Source organism: Carlito syrichta, unplaced genomic scaffold, assembly GCF_000164805.1.
Source record: "Carlito syrichta isolate Samal-C Ts95f unplaced genomic scaffold, Tarsius_syrichta-2.0.1 Scaffold314220, whole genome shotgun sequence".
NCBI classification, from domain to species: domain Eukaryota; kingdom Metazoa; phylum Chordata; class Mammalia; order Primates; family Tarsiidae; genus Carlito; species Carlito syrichta.
This window is the reverse complement of record NW_007258316.1, coordinates 127,536-139,500: the sequence shown is the minus strand read 5'-3', so window position 1 is coordinate 139,500 and position 11,965 is coordinate 127,536. Positions and strand designations below refer to the sequence as shown.

The 11,965-nt window shown below is 43.3% G+C and overlaps 1 protein-coding gene across 1 annotated transcript; it reads right to left on the bottom strand.

The window, feature by feature from the left end:
• Positions 1 to 406: 406 nt before the first annotated feature.
• On the bottom strand, positions 407 to 3,619 carry CCR5 (C-C motif chemokine receptor 5). Its single transcript, XM_008071218.1, has 2 exons — positions 3,484 to 3,619; positions 407 to 1,598 (listed from the first exon to the last, which is right to left on the bottom strand). Exon 2 carries the CDS (start codon positions 1,585 to 1,587, stop codon positions 529 to 531), a length of 1,059 nt encoding a protein of 352 aa, XP_008069409.1. The 5' UTR covers positions 1,588 to 1,598; positions 3,484 to 3,619; the 3' UTR covers positions 407 to 528.
• Between the last annotated feature and the right edge of the window lie 8,346 nt (positions 3,620 to 11,965).

The following is an 11,965-nucleotide window of genomic DNA, read 5'->3' as shown; positions in this document are numbered from 1 at the left end:
GAAACTTGTTAACCATAGCTTGGAGGAGAAACCACAAGGAAAAGATATAGTTTCTTAACTAATCATGCTCATGTCTCTTCTCACAGCAAGACAAAGACCAGTTGTAAACACATTTACACCCTGTATGTTGCCTTTATACAAGGTACAAAGCTGTACAAGACATTTCTACTTTATTTCTGTTATTTCTGTCAGGTAATCAAACACAAGAATCAGCAATTCTCTGAGGATTTTTTCTTAAATGTATATAATGAACTTTTGCGGTGAAGAGAGTTTGCCAATAACTTGATGCATGTGGAGGGGAGGTGAAATGGTTACTATCTCATCAACATGTTTTGATTTGGCTTTCTAGAATCGATGGGCTTAAAAGCACTAATATACTTAAAAGAGATGCCAAATGGATGATGAATCTTAGGCCCTCCATGGCAGTAACTTCTTTTTGAAAAGGATTGTTCCCACCTCCAGGCTGTGTATCAAAACTGAGTCATGTGGCTCAACTCAGTCCAGGTCACAAGCCCACTTGAGTCCAGATCATAAGCCAATAGAGATGTCAGGTTCCCCAGTGGATCGGGTATAAACCGAGCTGGTCCGTTCGGGGGCCTCTCGCTGGAAGATTGAACAGCATTTGCAGAAGCGTTTGGTGATATGCTTTTGGAAGAACACCAAGAGGTAGTTTCTGAACTTCTCTCCGACAAAGGCGTAGATGACAGGGTTGATGCAGCAGTGCGTCATTGCAAGAGTCTCTGTTACCTGCATGGCTTGATCCAATCTATTAGAGCTACTGCAATTATTCAGGCCAAAGAAACTCTGGAAAGTGTTCAGGAAAAGCACAATGTTATAGGGAGTCCAGAAGAGAAAGTAAACAATCATGATGGTAAAGATGAGCCTCACAGCCTTGTGTCTCTTCTTCTCGTTTCGACACCGAAGCAGGGTTTTCAGGATTCCTGTGTAGCAGATGACCATGACCAGCAGTGGCAGCACCAGACCTAAGATGGTCATCTTTAACGTCTGGAAATTCTTCCAGAACTGATACTGATTGTGTGGGAAATGAAGGCTGCATGTGACATGAAAATTTTCTTTCTGAGATCTGGTAAAGATGATTCCAGGGAGAGAGGCCAACACAGCCACCACCCAGGTGACCCCGCTCGTCACCACCCCAAAGGTGACTGTCCTGGCTTTTAAAGCAAACACGGCATGGACAATAGCTAGGTACCTGTCGATTGTCAAGAGGATGATGAAGAAGATTCCAGAGAAGAAGCCTATAAAATAGAATGCTGTCAAAAGTTGACACATTGTATTTCCAAAGTCCCACTGGGTTGCAGCATAGTGAGCCCAGAATGGGATGGTAAGAAGGAAAAGCAGGTCAGAGATGGCCAAATTGAGCAGGTAGATGTCAGTCATGCTCTTAAGCTTTTTGCAGTTGATCAGGATGAGGACGACGAGCATGTTACCCACGAAACCAAAGATGAACACCAACGAGTAGAGCGGGGGCAGGAGCCGGGCTGCAATTTGCTTCACATTGATTTTTTGGCAGGGCTCTAACATGCCATAATCAATGTCATAGATCGGAGTTGACACTTGATAATTCATTCTGATCAACCCTGTGAATAGACAAAAAGTGATTTTGTAATGAAGTCTTAGAATATATTTAGTGGTCCACTGTGAATGCAAACTGTTTCCTATATTAACAGTTTTTTTAAGTTTTACAAATGTTTTTACTTTTTTTTAAGCAACAGGGTCTCACTCTGTCACCCAGGCTGGAGTGCAGTGGTATGATCATAGCTCACTGTAATCTAGAACGCCTGGGTTCAAGTGATCCTCAGGCTCCTAAGTAATTGGGTCAACTGCTAAACGCCATCATAGCTTGGATAATTTTTAAATTTCTTTAGATATGGGTCTTACTATGTTGCTCATGCTGGTCTTGAACTCCCAACCTCAAGCAATCCTCCCACCTCAGTCAAAGCACTGGGATTACAGGCATGAATCACCATGTCTGACCGTTAATAAGTTTTAAATTTGATACATTGATGTCTACATTGGGCCAAACAATGAAGTTCTGTAGTGAAGGGAAAGCTTTCTGCTAGCTTCTCTGCTCGCTAGATGGAGAGCTTGGCTCTGTTGTGGAAATTCATGAAAGCACCATCTCACCAAATAAAATTTTGTTTTCTACAGCAATGTGAAATTAATGAAGATTTGATAGCAATTTTAAGAAACTGAGTCAGGCACAGTGCAACTCAAAGACTTACAGTCTATATTGAAGCTGCGATTCCCTGGAGTTAGCCCACAAAGAGCAGACAATAATGAACAGGTCCCAAGGGCACATGTTGCATGTCAGTCACAGCTCTAAGCTTCATACCAGTCATTCGTTTAATTTTCAAGTCAACCTTATGAGGCAGGTAATATTGTTCACATTTTACAAACAAGGACCCTGAAACACAGAGCGGATGAGTAACTTACCCAAAGCCACACAGCTGGGAAGCAACTGATTTTTTAATGCAGGCAGCCTGCTTTCTTAACCACCACACTACCCTGTCTCTCACTTATTGTAAGAGAATGAAAGAGCAAGACCATCAGCCTGGGGCCTCAAAAATGTAGTCAGAGTAAAATGGGTGGATGCCCAGGTCCTCAGAGAGGATCACAGAAGCCAAAAGCCAATTGTATAATCCTCACATTTTCTCTTTGTGTTTGTATCTGTAGTTTCCGAGTTGCCACAATTAAGAGCTCTCATACAAACACAAGGAATAACCAAGTAAAAAGTGTTTCATCTACCACCATAGATGAATGTTATGCACTCCAGCTAGTTTAGCCTCACAACCAGCTGGCTCGCCTAGTCTATTTAGATTCAACTGCTTTAGCTGAACATTTTCTTTAATTAATCCTGTGAGTTTTAAACTCCCTGTATCTCTGATTAGGCAGCTGGGAGAAGCATCCAGAAAAGCTCACCTTTAAATTTTGAGCTATAAAGAATCATATATTAATGTGTGTGAAACTGCTATATTAGAGGAAAATCGTCTTTGATGTTTGTAATTTGATATTAATTTGGACAATTTTTAGGTTCTCTTCTTTTCTGGAAAAAAAAAGAGAACCAGACTTAGACACAACTTCTCATGGGCACATGCTCAGAGGCATGCAGGGGGGAGGTTTTACTTCTCCTTAGCAAAAGGGCATCTCTGCCAAGATTTTAGCTAAGATCCATTTCTCTGAAAAATCTTTCTTTTGAGAGGTGACAGTTGTTTGTTTTTTTTAAAATAATATCGATCCCTTTAAAGTCTTCTACTCACAGTCATGGTTTATATCTTAGATGTTATAGCAGTTTGAAACTCATCCTACATTCTGGTCCTTTTCTTATCTTAAAGATTATATTTTCAGATAATTCTAAGAGCACCTGATGTTTGCCAAATGTCTTCTATGGGTTTCCTGTAAAGGTTTTTACTCATCACAGAAACTGAGCTAACTAATATGCCAAGTGTCTGAAAGATGACTTACCAGGGAGAGTTTCTTGTAGGGGAGCAGATATCTCAGTTCCTCTGGCCAGCTGAGCTGTGCGAAGCAGACACACAGACAGTATAAAAGTAGGAAATGCACAGCTTCTTTTGAGGGAGGGCGGAGTTTAATAAATGAGAGTACTACAGGGGAAAAAGATCAGAGAACAGTTTTTTTTTTTTTAAGTTGAGCTGAAAATATGCTAGAGAATAGATGTCTGATCTAAATGTTTATTCATGGGCTTTTCACATTCGATTATTTTTTGTTCTCTGCTCATCCAACTACATAGAATCTGTTAGAAAATAGAAAGAATTAAAAGATATTAGAGCTAGAAGAATATTTACACCCATCTAGCCAAAAGTCCACATTTCAGTAAAGGAAATTACTGTCTGGGAGACAAATGATTTGTGGAAGACCACGGGGCTTATTAATGGTGAGCCTAAAAGGGTGAGAAAATTTGATTCTCTTATTAGTTGTCTTCAATTAAACCCAATTCAAACCAACTTTAAATGTAAAGGGGAACCCTAGACTTTACATTGACCTGGTGCCCTCATTTCCTCACTCTTGTCCTCCCATCCCATCACATCTCATACACATGCACTCACCACCTGATGTAAACTAAAACAACTGGTTGACTAAAGGGTTTTAACTCTGGATTCACCTGTGAGCTAAACAGGCTTCCGATCTTTCTCTGGATCAATTTTCTAGTAGGACACATCACTATGAATTTCCACTCCAGGCATTATTCTATGGTTCTCCAAACCAGTAAGCATTTATGGGCACCTACACAATGCCAGACATATAAGTGGCAGATATCTTCACTCCAAGGATACCATTTATCTGGAAATATGAGATATTTTCCATACGAATTAGGCAATAGTATATGGCCGAAAGTATACGGTCAAGTTCAGGATTATGTGGCATTATGATATGCAGTCAAATCAGGCTCTCTTGGTGGTTGGTGACTTATCTGAAAACCTCAACTATTGACAACAGAGCTGAGAACACAGCAGAGAGTCACTCCTGAGCCACAAGAGCCTCTCTGGGCTTCCGCTACCTCAACTATAGAATAAAAAGCTCCAGCCTGTGATCTCCAAGAAGGCAAAGACAAACCCTAAACAGCAAAATTACGTGCCCCCAACCTGTGGAGGCAGCTTAACACTGGGGCTAAGCAAGTAGCCTCTATAGTCAGACCGCCAGGCTTGAAGCCTCACTGCCCTCAGCATTCTCATCTGTATATTGGGCTGAATACCAGCAGTCACTTCATGGGTTGTTGGGAGGATTATATGAGCAACCACAGCCAGCACGTACTGTACCCCCAAATACACACCAAACTCTTAATTACTCCTGCAGTGATCCTTTCTGAGAGAGAGCTCATTTGATAAAATTCTAAGAAAATTGGTTCGCTGGAGTTCTCATCTAGAGCGGCTTAGTATTAGCAACTAGAAGCTGAAAAGGCGAAGCTAATTGTTGGAGCTTGGAGAGTAAAAGAAGTGACCGTATGGGAAAGAAAGCCAGAAAATCCCAGAAATAGCCCAGCAACAAAGAGCCCCTTGTGTTGGGGCATGCATCTGTTACAACAGAGCTCAGAGACTGGTAACACAACAGGACAGTGAATCATCAAGGAGATGTTCAAGTTCATCCCATATGTGCAATTCAGAAGGCAATGATTAAGAGCGTCAGTCATGCCGCTGGGTTTAAACCTCAGCTTCATTGTTACTACTTGACTCTGAACAAGTTGTTGACTCTTGTTGCCTTAGTTTTCTTATCTACAAAATGGGGTTTAAAAAACCACAAATACAGTGTACTCTATAGGTCTGTGGTCAAGATGGAATGATATAATAAGGATAGAGCCTTAGTGGGCTACTTAAGCAGGAAAATATAAAGTATGCTTGAGAACGGGTTCACAAAATGGGTGACAAATAAATCAATATACCATTCAAAAGAAAATAGGTAACACAAACACAATGTTGGTTCTTTGAAGGGTAGCCTTCTCTTTCCTGGTAATACACTTGTGCAGAACTCTTGTATACTGCTGGACAAGCATTATATTTCTCTTTGTGGCAACTGTTGCTTCCTGCTTTCAACATGCAGAGCTGGGGTTTTACCATGTGTTCTATGTGTCTGTCATTGGGGTGACTGATGATGTGAAGATGTGTTCACCCCCAGAGGGTACTGTGGGGTAGTGGAGCAGGTTCAGAGACAAACAGATTGTGCCACTGACTCGCTGTGTGACCTTGGCAACACACTTCCCCTCTTGAGCTTCCATTTCCTCATCTGTCAAGTGATGTGCTGGATGGGGAGCCTTCCACCTTAAATACTACCTGACTCTATGGACAAGCCGGTTGGAACACTACACACTGGATGGGAGGCAGGGTGAGGATTCACAGGCTGAAATAAGGAAGCACAGCTAAGCAGGGTGTGCTATTCCGTTTTGAGTTTCTGGCCCAGAGATGTGTTCCAGTCACCTCTTTGGATAGGGGGTCATCCCAAGAGTGTGTGAGGGAGTGAGGGCCCATGGGAAGTTCTTCAGCATTTAAATGAAACATCAGTTTAGATACAACACCACCACACTGGCAGTTTATCCTGCTGTGACTTAGTGTCTTGCTCTCTTTCTCCTTTTCCCCACTCAGTTTGCGTGGCTCTTGTTCTCTTGTGTATTACATGCAGACTCCTTAGGAACAATGATTTTTTTCCATCAATTTGTCACTCTAGACTCCATGACCGTATTGGAGAGGGTCTTGTGCCAGCCTTCCTTTGAAGCACTGACCAGTCTTTAAACAATTGTTTCATGTCTGGTCACTGCACCCATGTCCCAGTGTTGATTCCTCCCCTTGGGTTCCCAGGGTCAACTATATGAGCACAATGATGAAAACCCTGCCACACAGCAGCTCTTTTGAAAATGTCTGGGGCTCGAGTTGATTCTTGGTCTATATTTGGGACTGTAAAAAGCAGATGAGTCTTTCATTTTTAAAAACAAATGTCTAACTGGGCTCGGTGGCTCAGCCCGTAATCCTGCGCTTTGGGAGGCTGAGGTGAGTGGATTGCCTGAGCCTGTGGTTTCAAGACCCACCTGGGCATCTTGGCAAGACCTCATCTCTACAATAAATAAAAAATTAGCTGGGCGTGGTAGTGCGCGCCTGTAGTTCCAGCTACTTGGAAGGCTGAGGCGGAAGGATCACTGGAGCCTAGCAGGTTAAGGCTGCAGCAGCCGGGAGCGGCCACTGCACTCCAGTCTGGGCGACGGCGTGAGACTCCAACTCAAAAAAATAAAAATAAAAATAAAAACAAATGTCTAATTATAAAAACAACACATGTTTATTATCTGGGAATGGGAAAAACAGAAAAATAGAAAGTAGGGGGAAGTTAGGCATATTTTCATAATTTCAAAAGTCTCTTTTAACACATGATGTGTTTCAATCTCTACCTTTTACCATGAATAGGATCTCACTCAGTTGCCCAGACTTGAGTGCAGTGGCACAATCACAATGATCACGGCTCACGGCAGCCTTGACCTTCTGGGTTAAGGTGATCCTTTCACCTCAGCATCCCAAGTAGCTGGGAGTACAGAAGCATGTCACCATGACTGGTTAATTTTTGTAAAAAAATTTTGTAGAGATGAGGTTTTGCTATTTTGCCCAGGCTGGTCTCAAACTCCTGGACTCAAGCAATATGCCCTCCTCAGTCTCCCAAAGTGCTGGGATTACAAGCATGAGCCACTGTGCCCGACTGGCTCCTTGTTTCCCCCCTGAAGATTACAGAATAGGCATTTCCTCATGTTATTAAAAAATTCTTTTAAAGTATAGTTCTTTAACTGTTATTTTTATTGAAGCAGAGAGCACTGATCCAGTTGTACAGGTTGGTAAGGTCTGTGATACATACACCCATGTAACCACCAACCCATCAAGATTGTAAGGGGTATCCATACCACCCCGGAAGGTGCCCTGTGCCCCGCCCAGAGGTAAGGGCCACTCTGACTTCATGTAGATTAAAGGAACCTGTCCTTTAACTTCATATAAATGGAATCACAGAGACTGTCCCCTTTCCTGTCTGACTTCATTCATTCATTCAACAAAATAGCATACACTATATTTAACAGAGTTCTGTTATTAGATAGTCGGTCTTTTTCCACTGTTCACTAACACGAATGGTGTTGTACTGATTGTCACTGTCAGTGCTCTGATATCTCTGTCAAGGAAGAAACTCCTAGTATCTCCAGGGCCACCTCCACCAGGAGACCCAGAGAATCCCCATGGTCCTCACAGAAATAGCATGAACTTGGCCTCCTCTGGAGTCACACTTTGCCACCTTTGTGCCTCAGCAATGATGCTTGGGTCCTGTGACTCCCAGGATCACTCATGGAGACAGTCTCTATATCTTCTGCCTCAGGTGCCTGTCATGGTGGGTGGGGTTGGGAGGTCACCATGCTGTTCTCTCCATCTCCAGGAATGGAGAGAACTGGTCTATGGTGTGTTAGGAACGGGGCTGCACAGCAGGAGGTGAGTGGCGGGTCAGTGAACGAAGCTTCATCTATATTTACAGTCGTTCCCTGTCAGTCGCATTACCCCCTGAGCTCCACCTCCTGTCAGATTAGCATTCTATTCTCATGGGAGCATGAACCCTCTTGTGAACTGCTCATGTGAGGGAGCTGGGCTGCACACTCCTTATGAGACTCTAATGCTTGATGATCTGAGTGGAGCTGAGGTGGTGACACCAGCACTGTCTCCCATCATCTCCAAATGGGACCATCTAGTTGTGAGAAAACAAGCTCAGGGCTCCCACTGATCTTGCATTATGGTGAGTTGTATAATTATTTCATTATATATTACAGTGCAATAATAGAAATAAAGAGCATAATAAAAGTAATGCGTTTGAATCATCCTGAAAATGATCCTGCCTCCTGGTCCATGGAAAAATTGTCATCCATGAAACTGGTCCGTGATGCCAAAAAGGTTGGAGACTGCTGCCCTAGACCCTTCCCGGTAAAACCCTTTTACCAACCCATGTACCACATCTCCTGTATGCCCTGTGTAAGTCAACAAACCAAGTAGACACATGCAGGCTGTCTATCTCATTGCTTTATTATACGTGTTCAAACATGGTGGGAACTCCTTAGCTCAGCAGAGCAGTCTGCTCTATGCATTTACAGTGTTTCTTTCCAATCAGTGCCTAGACATGGGGCTAATGCAATACAGGTGCAGTATCAGATGCCTAACATATCAGTTAAGCTACAATAGACCCACTGTGATCTTAAATGGGTCAGATCACACCGAGAATTCAATGTTCAGCTCTATGCGTATCAGGATCTTTTTTTTTTTTGAGTTGGAGTCTCACTCTGTCGCCCAGACTGGAGTGCAGTGGCCGCTCTCAGCCACCGCAACCTCGACCTGCTGGGCTCCAGCGATCCTTCTGCCTCAGCCTTCCAAGTAGCTGGAACTATAGGCACGCACTACCACACCCGGCTAGTTTTTTGATTTATTGTAGAGATGAGGTCTCACCAAGTTGCCCAGGCGGGTCTCGAACCCGCGGGCTCAGGCAATCCACTCACCTCAGTCTCCCAAGGCATGGGATTACAGGCTGAGCCACCGAGCCAGGCTACATATCAGGATCTTATGTAGTACTTTTCTGTTTGTCTCAGAACAGACAACTATCACCTAAGGCTGACAGTGAAGAAGTGTGAAGTACCTCACAGTTACAGAGAAAACCACTGACACCTGGGGTCAGACACCTCTCTTGGGGCTTACTAGGAGGTGACAGTACCAGCCCTGTATCCCCACCCATCACATCATTTCACCTTATGCCAGTCTGTATTAGGAGACAACTGGGGTGAGGAAAAGACTGTAGAAGTGGGTAAGATCGATGGAGAAGAGTCTGAGGAGCCTCTCCTCAAAGCCATGGGAAGGTGTTCTGAAAAAACCATGTGAGCAGTGGGGGCTTGCACGAGGAGAGGCCAGCACTTCACCAAGGGTGGGACCCCCACTAGGCAGCAGACAAACTGAGAGAGGAAGAGGGAACTAGATAGAGGAAATGGGGCAGAGACAAGGCATGGCGATGAGGTAGCAAGGATGTCCCCCTGATGCAAGAGTGATTCTGGGTCAAGCAGCTACCACAGGGGTTAAGTGGGCTAGAACTGTCACAACGGATCCCACCTTCTGGGTGAGGTGAGCCCCTTTTCCAAGAAATGGTGGGTTGGAGGAAGTCTAGTCAAAGAGTCCAGGAAGCAGCAGTGGGGAGCCCCCACCATTTGTAAGCTCTCTGACATGACCACACATATATGCCTGCCACTCTTGGGTGTTTTGCTCAATACAGAGAGGACTGTGGCAGGTCCAGTTAGATAAAGATGAACAGGATACCTTGGTGATAATGTGGGTTCAGTTCCTGACCACTGCAATAAAGCAAATATCTCAATAAAGGGAGTCCCACAAATTTTGTGATTTTCCAGTGCATATAAAAGTTATGTTTTTACACTACACTGTCATCTATTAAATGTGCAATAGCATTATGTCTTAGAAAAATACCAATGTGACTGGGTGCGGTGACTCAAGCCTGTAATCCCAGCATTTTGGGAGGCCAAGGTAAGAGGATTGCCTGAGCCTGCGGGTTCGAGACCAGCCTGGGCAACATGGTGAGACCTCGTGTCTACAATAAATAAAAAAGTTAGCCAGGTGTGGTGGCACGTGCTTGTAGTTTCAGTTACTCGGAAAGCTGAGGCAGAAGGATCACCTGAACACAGCAGGTCAAGGCCGTGGGGGCCGTGAGCATGCCACTGCACCTCAGCCTGGGTGACAGAATGAGACTCCAACTCAAAAAAAAAAAAATTACTAAGTAGGTAGACCTTGGTAGAGTTACATGTATCAAGAATCACAGAATTTGGGCACAAGGTAGATATGGCTAACTTTCTTTTGAAAAAAAGAAGTTGTTTCTGCAGAAAGGGCAAGGCAAGGTAAGAAGGAGTTGAGACTTCAACTCAAAAAAACCCTCAAGAAACAAAAAAACCAAACCAACCAAACAAACAATGTACATACCTTAATTAAAAATACTGCTAAGCCAGGCTCGGTGGCTCAGCCTGTAATCCCGCACCTTTGGGAGACAGGTGAGTGGATTGCCTGAGCCTGCGGATTCGAGACCCACCTGGGCAGAGGAGACCTCAGCTCTACAATAAAATTAAAAAATTAGCCGGGCGTGGTAGCGTGTGCCTGTAATTCCGGCTACTCGGAAGGCTGAGGCGGAAGGATCACTGGAGCCCAGCAAGTCGAGGCTGCGGTGGCCGGGAGCGGCCACTGCACTCTAGTCTGGACGACAGAATGAGACTCCAACTCAAAAAAAAAAAAAAAAAAAAAAATACTGCTAAAAATGTTAACAATCATCTGAGCCTCCAGCAAGTTGTAATCTTTTTGCTGGAGAGTCTTGCCTTGATGTTGATGGTGGCTGACTGATCAGGGTGGTGGCTGCTGAAGGTTGAGGTGGCTTTGGCAATTTCTTAAAGCAAGACAACAATGCAGTTTTCTTCATTGATGAGATCTTCCTTTCATGAAAGATTTCTCTGTAGCGTGCGATGCTGCTGAATAGCATTTTACCCACAGTAGAACTTCTTTCAAAATTGGAGTCAATCCTCTCAGATCCTTATGCTGCTTTATCAACTAAATTTATGTAATATTCCAAATCTTTTGTTGACATTTTAACAATGTTAGGGCAAACCCCTCTGGTCTTCTCCGGCTCTGGGAATTTTTCTGTCCTCTCAATAAATCTTGCTTTCAAAACAAAAGCAAAAAGCAAAACCAATGTTCACAACATCTTCACCAGGAGTAGATTCTGTCTCAAAAAGCCACTTTCTTTGCTAATCCATAAGCAGCAACTCCTTGTCTGTGAAAGTTTTTATTATGAGTTTTATTACAAGCAATGCAGTCACATCTTCAGGATCCACTTGTAATTCTAATTTTCTTGCTATTTCTACCACATTTGTAGTGACTTTCTCCACTAAAGCCTTGAATCCTTCAAAGTCATCCATGAGGGGTAAAATCGATGTCTTCAAACTCCTGTTAATGTTGGTATTTTGACCTTCTCCCATGAATCACACATGTTCTTAATGACATCACTATATAGACACCTGTAGCCTTATAATATGTATTCCCAAAAAAAAACTTGAAAATAGAAATTACTCCTTGATCCATGAGCTGCAGAATGGATGTTGGCTTAGCAGGAATGAAAACACCATTAATCTCCTTATTTATCTGCATTGGAGCTCTTAAGGGACTAGGTGCACTGTCAATGAACAGTAATATTTTAAAAAGAATACTTTTTTGAGCACAAGCTATCAATAGTGGGCTTAAAATATTCAGTAAGCCATGCTGTAAACAGAAGCGATGCCATACAGGCTTGGTTGTTCCATTTACAGAGTATAGACAGAGTAGATTTAGCGTAATTTTTAAAATCAGGATTCGGTACATAAGTAATGTATGTGCAAGTGAAGTTTGGGCTTCCAACT

Bases quoted from the DNA above. Each gene is read 5' to 3' on its own strand.
- CCR5 (XM_008071218.1), bottom strand. From the start codon at position 1,587: ATGAATTATCAAGTGTCAACTCCGATCTATGACATTGATTATGGCATG.